Source organism: Dicentrarchus labrax, unplaced genomic scaffold (genome assembly GCF_905237075.1).
Source record: "Dicentrarchus labrax unplaced genomic scaffold, dlabrax2021, whole genome shotgun sequence".
NCBI classification, from domain to species: Eukaryota; Metazoa; Chordata; class Actinopteri; family Moronidae; genus Dicentrarchus; species Dicentrarchus labrax.
The window spans coordinates 28,030,369-28,044,363 of NW_026136721.1; the positions used below are offsets into that span (position 1 = coordinate 28,030,369).

The 13,995-nt window shown below is 39.8% G+C and overlaps 1 protein-coding gene across 6 annotated transcripts in view; it reads left to right on the plus strand.

Annotated features, from left to right (window-relative positions):
- The first annotated feature begins 1,038 nt into the window (after positions 1-1,038).
- Positions 1,039-13,995, plus strand: part of dclk2a (doublecortin-like kinase 2a) — a 41,437-nt gene continuing 28,480 nt past the window's right edge. For 5 of the 6 annotated variants that reach the window (XM_051385000.1, XM_051385005.1, XM_051385003.1 and 2 more), the window contains exons 1-2: positions 1,040-2,011; positions 7,037-7,374. In XM_051385000.1, coding sequence (XP_051240960.1) covers positions 1,606-2,011; positions 7,037-7,374 — 744 coding nt within the window. In that variant the 5' untranslated portion in view covers positions 1,040-1,605. Of the gene's footprint in view, positions 2,012-7,036; positions 7,375-13,995 lie in introns of all 6 variants that reach the window. The other variant, XR_007881626.1, reaches the window with a different exon arrangement.

Consider the following 13,995-nt stretch of genomic DNA (forward strand, 5'->3'; position numbering starts at 1 on the left):
TGTGGCTCAGGTCGGTTCTGTGCTGTGCCAGGTGGTGACGCAGGAAGGTAAGATGCTGGCAGAGAATGGTGGCGAGGAACCCACCAGGCGGTAAGTAAAACTGGCATTGCCCTGTATAATCCCGGCTCACTATTTGGCAGACATACAGAGTCCATCTTAGTATTTGCTGCATTCTGCAACACAGACATACTGTATTCACGCCCTAAGAGACAAACAACAACTGTCTATCTATGTATGTATCTTTAAATGTGTGCACTACATAACAGATATACTGTCTGTGTTTATAGCAACCCACCAATCTTCAAAGTGTAATTAATTTGACTTATCAGCTGACTGTTAAAAACCTTTGTTAGTGAAGGGTATATTTTCTTTTCTTTAGTTTGTGAAGGTATGAAACAGGCTCAAAAGCATATAATTATTTTTCAGAAAAACAACAACTTTGCAATTATGTAGGCAACTATAATGATATAATCTATTAAAGGTAACATTTGGGAGGATCTATAGGCAGAAATTGAATGTAATATTAATAAATATGTTTTCATTATAATCACCTGAAAAGAAGAATTGTTGTATTTTTGTTAAGTAAGAATGAGATGTTTTTATGCCACTGTGCAAACAAACAGTATCTATTATTATTATATTGATATAGGCTAATATACCAATATATATGTTTTATTCATATGCTAATATGAATAAACACGACATTAATACATATTAACATTTAATTTGTAAGTCTCTTTGGACAAAAGCATCTGTCAAATGAATAATGTAGTTAATATCACTGTACTTGGTTTTCCAGCCTCGGCCTAGACTTTACAGACTTTAGAGGTATGCCTCATATCTAAGAAAAAACTCTCTTTGGTATTTTTTCAGTTTGAAAAGTTTGAGCACATTTTAGGTCAGTGAAGATGAGTATAAACTTCATTGTTTCCATGCCCTGCATACATCAGCAGAACAATAGAGAGCATTAGGACCCTGAGGCGAGGGAGGGCTTCCCTCTCTCTCTCATTATCCATTGATTTGACAGCTTGCGTTGCCGACCAGTCACAGAGAGGATGTGAAGTGGAGAAGGAGGCGGCTTGCGGTGTCTGGTGCGGTCCGCTCAAGTTTTCTAAAAAAAAAAAAAAAAAAAGAAATTCTTCGTTGTTTGAAAGCCAGCTGCAGGTCCACTGCGATGTCTGTCAAACACAACTGCTCCTTATTCGACACATTCTCAACTGGATAATCCCGAGCTGGCGTTTGGATCAGGGTTCTGCTCCTGTTGTGTTTCTCTAGGTAGGCAAATCAATTCATCGGATCAGTGAGGACCGGGTTCAGTTTCTGTGGACTTTCTTGATTTGTTTCCTTTTTTTGGGAGCGGAGAGTCAACGTTTCAGATCTGTAAGGAGCAGCCGGTGCAGCAAATACTCTGACTGTGGACTGGAAGTGGAGACAGGACACACACACACACACACACACACACACACACACACACACACGTGTTAACCTCCTTCTTTCCTCCGGCTGCGGACGCATCGACCCTCCAGCGCTCTCTGGATAAAAGTTGCCTTTTTCTGTTTGGGGATTTCGTTTAAAACAGAGAGTCTACAGTAGAAAGAGGCAGACATGTCGCTAAGCAGAAGTATTGAATTTGAACACTTTGAGGAGCGGGAGAAGCCGCACCGGATACCGAGGACCAACTCTGGCTCTGGGTCCCAGTCAGGTTCCAGAGGAAACGGTCTGGTCCCCAGCCCTGCGCACAGTGCGCACTGTAGTTTCTATCGCACACGCACTCTGCAGTCCCTCACGTCCGAGAAAAAAGCCCGAAAAATGCGGTTTTATCGCAATGGAGACAAATATTTTAAGGGTATGGTGTATGCGGTGTCTAACGACCGGTTCCGGTCTCTGGATGCTCTGCTCATGGAGCTCACACGGTCCCTGTCGGACAATGTCAACCTTCCTCAAGGAGTACGGACGTTATACGCGTTGGATGGAGGCAGGAAGATCACCAGTCTGGATGAGTTAGTAGAGGGTAAGGGTGATGATGAATGCAGCAACCACCTCATATGGCCACAAACCATGAGAGGCTCAATACTTGATTTTATTGATGATAGATAATGGGCATTGGTTCAGATATACAATTGATTTTTTTTTATAAAAGCTAGATTTTGCCTTGAGCATTGGTTAAGTGGACCGTGTAAATATACATTACTAAAGCCTCAGGCGAGTTATAACAGAAGTTTAAAAGGTCACTCAGAACAAATTTACATTTCAAGGGCTGGCACTTTGATGCTGTCTACTTTGTGTAGCAATCAGGCAAGTTCTGTCTCTCAGACAAAAGCTCACTTTGACATCAGTGCAGAGATCTACTCTATCTATCCATTTACCTCTGGAGAACAGTTACAGTATAATGGATGCAATGCATGGCTTCCCTGGCATCATTCACATCATTTGCATCATTGACATAACTGTTCTGACATGTTTGACCCAGTGCTGTGCAGGCAGACAGTGCAGCTTCAGTTCCACACAGGCTTCTGCTAATGTGCATCCGTGTCCATTGATCTATCTCTTTCACTCGCTAACCCTCTTTAGTATGTATTTGCGAGCTGACTTTGTGTGGGCTTGAACGTGCCTTGTGTACATCTCTTAGTGAAGCCCTGCGTGGCAGTGAATGTGTGATGAATGTGTTGTTGCAGCAGCTCCATTTGTGGTCTATTGGCTGTTAAAGTCTTTTAAAAATGATCTCACCCTTGGGGCTTGAAAGATGGAAGTTTCCCTCCCCCATCCTGTATCTGTTCATTGCTTGCAGTATAGAGGGGAAATAATGGGTTTAAATGAATGTAATAAAAGTTTGGAAACTAATATGAAAAAGTCATTTATAAAGTAAAAGTTGAATTTGAAAAGTAATAACCGCTGGTGAATGTCTCCTGCAGTCACAGCTATATGATTAATTTAGTCATTGTAGGAGTCTCTAAACAGCTTGCTGGGTGTATTAGCATACAAGTTAACTATACCATGAAAAAGTTTTACTCTATCAAAGGCAGTCGCACACTGCAGACACAAATGGGCCACAGCCCTCTCCTCCCCTTTCACTTTCCTGCAGTGTTATTCACTCCGCAGGGACAGTGACCTCTCAGTAATAAGTTAATCTTCAGGATCAGCCCTGGTGTGTGTCTGTCTGCGCTGTGACCTGCCTGCAATCCTCTTTTAACACGAGAGGTTACTGCTCTGCCACACACACTCAGGATCCACTAAACTCTTACTGCAATCATTATTCTCTTATACTGGTCTATTTTCATCTCACATCCTCCTAAAACTTTAGACTCTGTGGTACACTCATTTCCTATGCCCCATCCCCTGAGTGACCGGGGAAGATTTAGGCCAGTGCCTGATCTGAATTCTGTAGCATCACTAGTTTGGCAAGTTGAGCTGGGCTTGTTTTGGTGCATTGGATCTGGTAGAGAGCACTCTGCCTCTGCAACTCTGCATTCAGATTTACAGGACATTGTTGGAAAATGAGGATTATGGGCATACATCACAAGTTGGTTCCAGAATCATTATACCCCATGTTCTCTCTAGCAATGCAGATTGTTTTTCTTAATCTAGGTTTTGAGATGTCTGCAGCTGATGCCATGTTAATGCCATATCGAAGTTATTGTAACTACCAGTTTTTGACTTGTAAACGACTTTTATGCTTCAGTGTGTCCGACATGGCACATAATGCAAAAGTTCTTGAAACCCAAATAAACTAAGAGGTCTCACATCAGCCAGTCCATCATTCAGGGTGATTAAAACCGAATTGAATGGATATTAATAATACTTTTAACCCTCACACTACCACCTCTGCAATCACTCAAGCGTCTTGAGTTGTCGGATGACATGAACTCCTAAACAAGTCATAAATATGGGATTCCCCCCCCCCATCTCTACCATCCATCTCATGTGAGCAGAAAGGTGACCTAAATTTCCCTTCATGGTGCTTAAAGCATGTGGAAGTTACCTTTTTAAAACCATCAGTAACAATGTTTTTTCCAGACTTCAGTATCCCATTTGTTTTGGACAATTCACTGAACTCACTCTAAAGTTTTTTGTTTTTTTTACCTTAATTACAAAATACTTTTTTGTGGATTATCCTGAGTAACCAGGACATTGACTCTGTAAGGTCACAATCATATTGAGTTTTCAAGGTGTGAATATGATGATTTTTTGTAATACTGTGTAGCCTACGCCTCATTCGAATTGCCATTTAATCCAATTGTATTGTGGTAGTGACAGATGTCTCAGAGGCAGATATCTAAAGACCTAAGCATAAAAATAAACAAACTATCTGCATGCCTTGATAGTATGAGGGGTAAGTGATTTGGGTAAACTCCGATGTACTGCAGGTGGGCCAAGCACCACTGTACTATCCTTGTTTACTCACCCATCTAATGGACAGAGTGAGGGAACATTACTGCACAGCTCAGCAGTCTGCCTCCATTGATTGAGGCCTGCTGAGGCTCTTTTGTGTGGAAACCCAATAAGCACCATTCACATATGTGCCCCTTATGGCTGGATGGGATTACTGAGCCAACCAGTCAGTTGTAGGGTTTTTCCATAGTGGGGGAGGTATTTGCCTTGCCATGAACGGCTGTGAGTTGCGACTCTTCTTCCACTGCACAACACGGTAAAGTTGTTTACCTCGATGAGCCCCTAAAAGTGTAGAATATGACCATACCTGGTTGATTAGGCCTGTTTTTGTTTGAATAGCACCAACAACGAAGCTTTTAATGTAAGGTCAGTTTGCATAAGGCTGATATCGAAAAGTGCAAACAGGAACACAGGAGTGAAGCTAAACTCTAAACCACAGAATCTACAGAGATTTAAAAACTAAAGTGGACTGACCCGAGTCCGTGGAAAAATCTTATTGAACTTATGTGCTTGTGAAAACTATGGAAAGAAGTAGCAGATTCTTAACTGGGTTTAAAAAGAGCTTTGTAGTTTGCTGTGGGGGTAAAAAACATGCTGACAAAGGAATTCTACTTGGGACAATAGCAAGTGTGCAAGACAAGCGGTTTATTACCACTAACTGGTAAAAATTAAGTTTTTCTACACTGTATCTTACATTTTCCATAATTCAGCCTAGTTTATCATTTTGTTTCACCCTATTTGCCTGGTAAAACAGACCTCACAAGCTCCATGCCCAAGTTTGTTATGCAGGCTTTCTGTTATGCACATTTAATCTCCAAGCCTATTCCAAGATAACCCTGATGATATCTCAGACTTGAAAAAGCTCCCTCTAGAGCACTCAGACTATAGAGTATATGTAGTATTGTTCTTAGTGCTGCCACTAATGGCCATGAGCTAAATGGCTATAGTCTCCTATATCAATATTGTAATATAGCCTCCAAGGCTAGCTGACAGTTGAACTCTTGAGGCTGAATTAGATGTCAACTTTTAAAATGAAAACACTCACCACAAAGTCCCATTTTCATTGTCTTTATAAAATCCCAGTTTTTTTTTTAATTTTTACAATCAACTGAATTGAACCAAGATATGTTATTGTTGCCTGGAGAATTTCCTTTTTAAATTTTTTTTGATGAATAAATCACAGTTTTAGGAGCTACTTAGTCATGAATATTTTTAAATGATTTAATTGGTTGCAGCTTATGGCTCCAGGCTAACACTCAGCTCTATCATGAATGTACCATCAAACAATTTCAAATTACCCCACCTACAGTCTGGGGTACATATGAAACCAATAGTGTGCTGGCCTTGCTGGTCCAATTCCTTTTACTACAGTGGTGAATATGTATTGTTTCAGCAAAACAGATGACCATACATGCTGGGGATATCATTGAATCATGGGGTTACGTCACTATAAGTTTTATATTGCCTTAAAATTAACACTGTTTTATGATTTCCATTTACTGCCATTGCTTGGGTTTTGGATTGCTGACAGCTGTGAGACCACTGCAGTAAAAGCTGTCGGACTGGTTAGACAGCTCTGTTAAGGTTGACCTCATCTGTTGTCCACATGAGGACAGCAGCCATTGGTGGGTGGCTGGGGCTCCCATCACATCCCAGAGTGATGTTGCACCTGAGATCTCTGCACCTCAGGGAATACACTTGTCACCAGTCACCATCTGAGGGCATTTCAGTATTCTGCCCCCGGATGGATGACGGCCCCAGTTATATTTTGTTTTAGTTTTCAACCATATCTCAGTCCCCCCAGCTGTGGCCCAGCCTTTTAATTAGCCTTTGGTTAATTGCAAGCTTAATAAAACCAGGTATCATGGGACACAGTCTCGTATGACCTTCTTACACTGCAGCTCGATTCGTTTGTCTTGACACACATCAGATAATAGATTTGATTCTCATTCAGTAAAATTAACTATTTACCAAAAGCTTATTTCCCTGTAAATATCCTCACTGAACAAAGTAAATTTGCTATAATAGAATTTACAGTATGTAAAGTATATCATTTGTCTTTGATCTGTTTACCACAAGTTGATTCTGAGAGATGCTCATGTGTTTGTGGACACTTAAATACTTTTGTGATGAATGTAGCATGAGAAGAAAGTATGTGTTACTTTCTCTCTCTTACTTAGCATTGAGTTTTGAACACCCAGCCTTCACAACACAGACATTCTTGCTGTGGTTTTCATTTACCGGCCAAGCCCCTGTACTTGTCACATGACTTTGTTCTTAAGGGGAAACATTTGCGTGTTAACTGTTCGAATGGAATGCTGGCAGATAAAACAAAATGCTTTGCTTTGGAGGAAGGCCAATGCAGCAGCTCAACAGCTGAAAGGGAGAGAGGACAGTGTTACACTGGCCTGGCCTTTCAATATGCCTTTTTGTTTCAGCTGAAGAATGTTAACTCCTTGTTGTTCTGTTTCGCCGCATGTGGCCGCAGTAGTTTATGGTGCATTCTATACGTGTGAGGTGGATAATGATGTAGCATGTGTTTTAATTGAAATACATTTTTCAGCATTTCTCTGATGATGAAGAGATCCATGTTTTCACTGTCAATTTTTCCACCTTATTTCTATCTCTAATCTCTAATTCTCTCTAGGCGAGAGTTATGTGTGTGCCTCAAATGAGCCCTTCCGGCGTGTGGACTACACCAGGAACGTCAACCCCAACTGGTCAGTGGGCAGCAAGACCGGCACATCACGCTCCCTTTCCTCTCTCATCCCACTGAAGAATGAGCTGCAGCGTGAGTCCAAGGAATTCATCAAACCCAAGCTAGTGACCGTCATCCGCAGCGGCGTCAAACCCCGCAAGGCGGTTCGGATACTGCTCAATAAGAAGACAGCGCACTCCTTCGAGCAGGTGCTCACTGACATCACAGATGCAATCAAGTTGGACTCTGGAGCTGTGAGGAGACTGTACACTTTAGAGGGCAAGCAGGTGAGTCTCTTCATGATGCATGCTTGTTTTCAATTAAAGGAACGACCAAACTTCTTGACAACATCCACACACTCACTGACTAAGATTACATAACATGACAGTTGGAGGGAGTTAACTGTATTGTTTTTAGTGAGATGAGACTTGAGGATATGCATATGAAAACCAGATGGAACTGCAAGGCTGAGCTTTTTAGCCAAAGGTTTTATCTCCAAAAAACGCAGTGATTTATAGGCTTCAGCTGTGTCAGCAGTCTAGGTAATTACACCCCTTTTAATCATCCATACATAATTACACGCCACAGTTATTTCAACAAGGCACTAATGAATACAATTTACAGTTCAGGGCTTTTGCCATATCCATCAGTATAGTTTCCTCCCTGCCTATTAAGCCATATGAGACTGTTTTTGCTATAATCCTATCCATCTGGAATACATATATAGTAATGTTTCCTTCTGAAAATCTCATTGAGGGTCCCTGGTGTTATGAGATGAGGTGAGCGTGAGCACATGGTGCCCCTAATCAAAAAGATTTATTTGACATTGTCTCATCTAGTAGAGGTCTTAGATAATGATTATTAATCAGATTTGTTTTAACTGTTTTAAATGGGTAAAGTGATCACAAAAAACTACTAAATAGGTTCTGTGAAGTTAATGTTTAAAGGTTTGACAAGAGCTTCAATGCAAAAGCTTGGTTACCTTACATCCTATACCTTTGGGACTGTTGAGGGCTTGTGTGAGGCTGTGTAAGTGCAGAAATGCATCTGATGTTTGCTTCATATCTTTGGCTTAAACTCAGTCATATTTACCTAAATGTAACCCTAAATAGGTAAGTGCAGAGAAAAGTAAACTGATGTGATTCTCACCTGTTTTAAAAGTTAAACCAAAGACATTAAAGAGACCCCAGACTGATGACAGATGAAAGATTTAAGGTTGTGTAAATATCTGGGAAGAACATGAAATACAAACATGACATGAATGACTTTGTCTATATTAGTAAATAATAAAATTGATTAAAAAAAGTTTGGATCTTTTGTTCAAATAAAAGAAAAATTATGGTACCATTAAAAGCTTAAGTCAAAATAATTGCTCCCATATTTCAGGCATCTGGCCTCAAGTAGCCTTAAGTGACTTCTGATTTGTTTCACTTTAGATGCAGCTAACTGTGACATAATTCACATCATTGAAACATTTCTTGAGACATGCTGTTTTATTCAGTGGATTTGGGCGATTTGTCTGTTTTCTGTCAGTGTAGCAGTGAAAGCACATGGTTATGATGTAAACCAATGTCAGAGGACATAAATGGAAACCAACTATATATATTGTATATATTGATAAGGAAGATAAAGAAAGAAAGAGAGAGAGTAATAAAGAAAAATTGCTGTGTCCCCAATGAAGCAACACATTCAAAATGCAGCCATTGTCTAAAAGATTGCACTAAAATCAAACTCGTATGTGTTTTGGTTACTTGTGTGGTTTTTATGAGGGCAGACTCTTTGCTATGCCTTGCTCCAAACACAGCTGTAATTGCACAAACAACGTTGTTTATTGATAAAATAAAGAAAAAGTAGTTGGCCAGAAAGAACTTTTTAGAGTCGATACTGTAAGATTTGATCCCAAATCAAATATAGGTGTAATTTAAAAACTGCTGTGTATTTAATTTTAATCAACAATTCCACAGATAGAGGTATGTTGATTATACAAAAATACCCTAATTACATAACTCATAAGCGGTTTCCTGAATAATAGTTACAGTTGACATGAGGTCTGATAACCAAACCAGCTGATGTTCGCTTCCTGTGAGCCTATGGGAGTCTTTCTAGGCTGGACAGTCCAGACAAATGACTCATGAGAATGGTGATCACCTCTGACAGAGCCAGCCCAGCATCCTTTCTGTCAAGCCAGCACTCTACAGGGGCACAGTTTCTAATGACGTGTGAGGATTATAAAACAGTACGCAGTATATCAGCTCATATATTTACATCTTCTTCTTAACTTAAAGTGTGGCAGATGGTCTTGAACTTCACGTCTGCTAATCAGTTTCCTCTATTTGGCGATTTCTGTCAAGGAATAAGTTTTTATTTTTGTTTATAGTAAACATGGGAAGACATAGCTTTACACACTTTAGATGACAAATAATGTCAGGGACTGACACTCAAATCAAATATTGGCTAATAAATGCAGTGTTCACAGCTGCATACATAAATATTTCTTGTAAGAATCCTGTTAGATTCTCCACTGTGATGACCTCCGTCCCAAATCTGTAACATAAGCCTTAACGTGTCTCTATTTCCATCTCTTAGTAGATTCCAAGTAGATCAGCCATACACACCAGCTGTTTTTTTTCCAGAAATTCACTCTCCCATTGCCATGAGGAATGTTGCATTAGACTTTATGGGGTGCATCTAAATACAGTTACTTTTGTTCTTGTGACAAATTTCTTATGTTCATCCTGTCTTACTAGCTATTCAGTTTGTATCTATGTATGAGAGTTGACAGTTTGACTAATTGTTTGAAGTGAAAAGTGGCTGCAATATAATTAAGCAGATTGAGAGGGAGCACCCTTCCTTCAAGCTCCTTTGGGATTTTTTTTTTCAGCCAAGCAGCTACAGTCTGCCAGATTCTGGCAGTTTGTAAAAGGTTGTCATAATAAAAAAACTTTTTTGTAGTGGTGAAACCAAACTGAGAGCTCCAGATCTGTTATGATGGAGTGTCTTTAAGTGGAATTTTACTTTGAACCTTTCCATCCACACCCTCCTTCAACCCTGAACCCCTGTATCACACCAGCCATAACCCTGGTTGGTATCAGAATAATGAATGAACGAATGAATGAAAGAAGAAAAAAACTTTTGTGCTGGTACATTATGGTGTGGCTGTGGCTCAGGTGGTACAGTGGGTCTACTGTCCAATCACAATATTATTCACCATGACTTACTCTTTTAGCTTTGCCTGCAGTGTGATTGTAAATGCCAACCAACATAACGCCAACATTAATGGTACAATGAATTCACAGTAATTTTGATAAATGATAAATGTGTCCTTTTTTTGTTGTGATTTATGACATGTACCAGTCTATTGAGAATACATTACAAATGCCACATTACATATGTCATGCTGACAATGTGTCAATGTGTCATTTAGCTTCCTTAGATATTCACCACAGTTTTTAATGATAAACACAGTTCGTAGTTACAGCAGTCTTTTTTTTTAGCTTACTCTGATAGATTATTCATTCTCTCTCTGCCGGTGCCGAAATTCATCCATCCCTGTAAAGTTCTCCACCATCAGATAAATGCTAAAAAAGAAGAGTTATTTATTTAACTGGGCAGTATTACATGTCCTACAGTGGTGTCACTGAATGCTTTACTCCTCTTCAAAAATTCTATATCAGTTTGGAGCAAACGACTTCATCATAGGTGAGAATATTCTTTTAGGCTGTTCTGTTAGCAATAACCTAACAACATTTGGTGTTTCAATCCCGTCTGCCAATGCAACAGCCCTATAGCAGCAGCAGCCAGACATTCAAGAGACAGCAAGTGTGTTCTTGCTATATTGTCTGATTCACTGCTTAGAAAAGGACTGCTTGCTGGTTGCTTTGGACTTATCTTACTCTCTTGGCTCTCTTCACCACTGAATTGAATTAAGAGTCTATTGCAGAGGTTTAACCCATTAAGCCTGTAACCTGATCCTGAGACCAGAGCTAGACACCTGACAATATCCTGTTCATTTCAGTTTGAATGTCAAAGTTAGTAGGGGCTTTCTTCAATAAGGATTGAAGCATTAAAAAAAAAAAAATCCAGTCTAAAATAAATTGTTATATCTGACGGCGTAATCTTTATTTCTAAATACTGACTCTGAGAATTGAATGGAAAAGCATTAGCTTTAATCTTTTCACTTTCTCTTGTCCTCTGCCCCCCTCTGCTTGAAGAGCAGGTTCTGCTCTCCCAGACCAAACGTGTCTCAATAATCTGACAGCTTGATTTGTTTGGAGCCCTCTGTCATGCAATCTTTCTACCCTGATAAGCCTCTTTTCACATCCTGAGTGGTGCCATACTGATGGCTAGACAAACTAAAGGCTTTTTCAATGACATGCACCTTAAACCACAAATGTGTGTCCGTTTTGTGAGGGAAAAAAATAAATGAATACCTTGGCTGTAGTCATGGAGGGCATTTCCTAATGCCAGTTCCTATTAAAAGAACACTGACGTTTTGGGAAGCGTGTTTACCTTTAAATCATCAATTCAGACCAGAAGATCGATATCAATTTCAGGTTCCAGAGTACAATTGGCATACAGCGCACTAGACTGGAGGCGAGGGAGAGTCATTATCAGAAGTGGGACAAAAAAATGCTTGTTCTGCAACTCCATGTTGTCAGCGTATTAGAAAATCACTTTACATCAATATGGAACAAGGCATGGAAACAGATACTGTACATTATTCTGCAGTGACAGCTAAACTGTTGAGTAGTTATACTATAGGGTGTGGTGTAGGTTGTAACCATTAAGCTTTTATTTGCACAGTTTTTTAGAAACATCACATTATCGATAGGGGGCTGGCTTTGATGTCTGATCCCTCCTCAACTGTCATCATTCTTTCTGTATGTAATTCCCAATTCATTTGGTACACCTAATAAAACTAATAGCCTTTAATACACGAGCCTGCAATAAATCTTACCTTCACAAAGACTTTAATATAGACCCCAAATAAAAAATACAAAATGTATGTTCAAACCCCCTTGTTGTCTTTGGTTTAGGGACAGGTGCTTTGTTTTAAGGGTGTCTAATAACAAATATATTAGCAATTCCTTCAATGAGCTTAAAAATTTAACAGTTTCAACAAATCCCCATAGAGTCTATAAAAAGCTTTACTTTCCGAAAAAGTGGGGCTTCACTCAGTCACTCATACACCCATAAACATACGCACACACACACACACACACACACACACACACATGCACACATGCACACGCACACACACACACACACACACACACACACACACACACTCTCTCTCCAAATGCCTTCCAGCAGCATCCTGCCATCTGCTCCTCCAAAATCAAATCACAGGTCCCAGCCACCCGGTCTGCAGGCGCTGCAGCCCCCTCCCACTGATGCACACACACACACACACACACACACACACACACACACACACACACACAGTCAGAGGCCCCCCACTGGGGCCCTGGCCACCACCGGATAATTAGACCTACAAGCTGGAAGGGAGGGTTAAAGTGCAGCTGTCAGGTGTGTGTGTGTTTGTGTGTGTGTGTTCAGGGACATGAACGTGTGAATGGGTGTGCTTACAAAATACATCTCTGTCCACTCGCCCTCCTTGATTCAAAGCTGCTCTTCAGACTGAATGTTAATTGTAGATCTTGGTTATCAGGGCCAGCAGAATCAGCTGCTGCTTTTGAGGGAAAATCCTGTTTTACATCTCAAAGCTGACTGGGCAGGCAGAAAATAAGATTTCTCTATTTTTCATTGTTTAATCGATGCATTCATTAGTTTGAGGGAACAGTTAGCCGCCCAGTACTTGCTAAGTTGTCTTTTTATGTAGAAATCATTTAGAAAAGATTCAAGGGGACTATAGAAATGGTGACAAAGAGGAGAGGGTCCATGTGATAAAACAGAAGGAGAAAGTGTTGAATTGTGGAAAGAGAGAAAGAAGTTAAAACCCTGGCTTTTTTCACCTTTACACAGTTTGCCATTCAAAGTTTGAGGTGGGTGTGAATGTTTTGGAAGAGTTATACTAATGGTCGGAGACAGCCCCTCCAAATCTAATATGGGTTTTTATCTTATGGATATTTTATATTATATTCAATGAATAACAGTACAGACCAACTTATGAACTATACACTTAACCTGAGTAGTAAACACAATAACTGTAGAAAGGTTCTGTAAAACAGGTGATCTGGATTCATTTTGAGCAGATTATTTACTTTGGACTGTTGCATCAGAGATAAGTATTACTGATAATTGTAGGTAACTTTTTATACAATTCTCTGTATAGTGTATTTTTTTTTTTTACAACCATAAATTATTATTTTTTGACTAATTCAGCGTTTTCTTCTCCCTGGCACTTGGTCATTGTTCTGTTAGCTCTTTCGTGGTTTTACCTGCGTTAAATGGGGCAGTTTAGCAGAGAGTGAATATAGCTTGTGATCCGATCTTTAAAGTTTAGATCCTGAATAATAATCTAAACTTTAAAATAAGATTAAATTGAATTTTCTTCACAGATGAATGGAATGTTGAAATAGAGTCAACTATATATGTTTTTAAAGTTTTCTTTAACCCCTTTAAAATCGAAAGAGGCCGTGCAACCATCAAGTTTAGGAAAATGTATTTTGGGACACACTAAAGTTTGATAGTCAGAGACAGAAAGGATGCAACATTGACTACAGTATTAGACCTGGTCTGTTTTTGAGTGGCAGCATTAGGTTCACACATGCCTCTAGCTGTGTTAGTCATAACCAAATCCATTGTCTGCTCCATCAGGACAAAGTCTATAAATACATAATGGAGGAAAAATCATTGACCGTTTACTGACCTTTCTTTTTACACCAGTGCAATTTTAGGAAAACTGGATGCAGTCTAGGGCCTTTTACCCAATGTAGCTTTCAGCC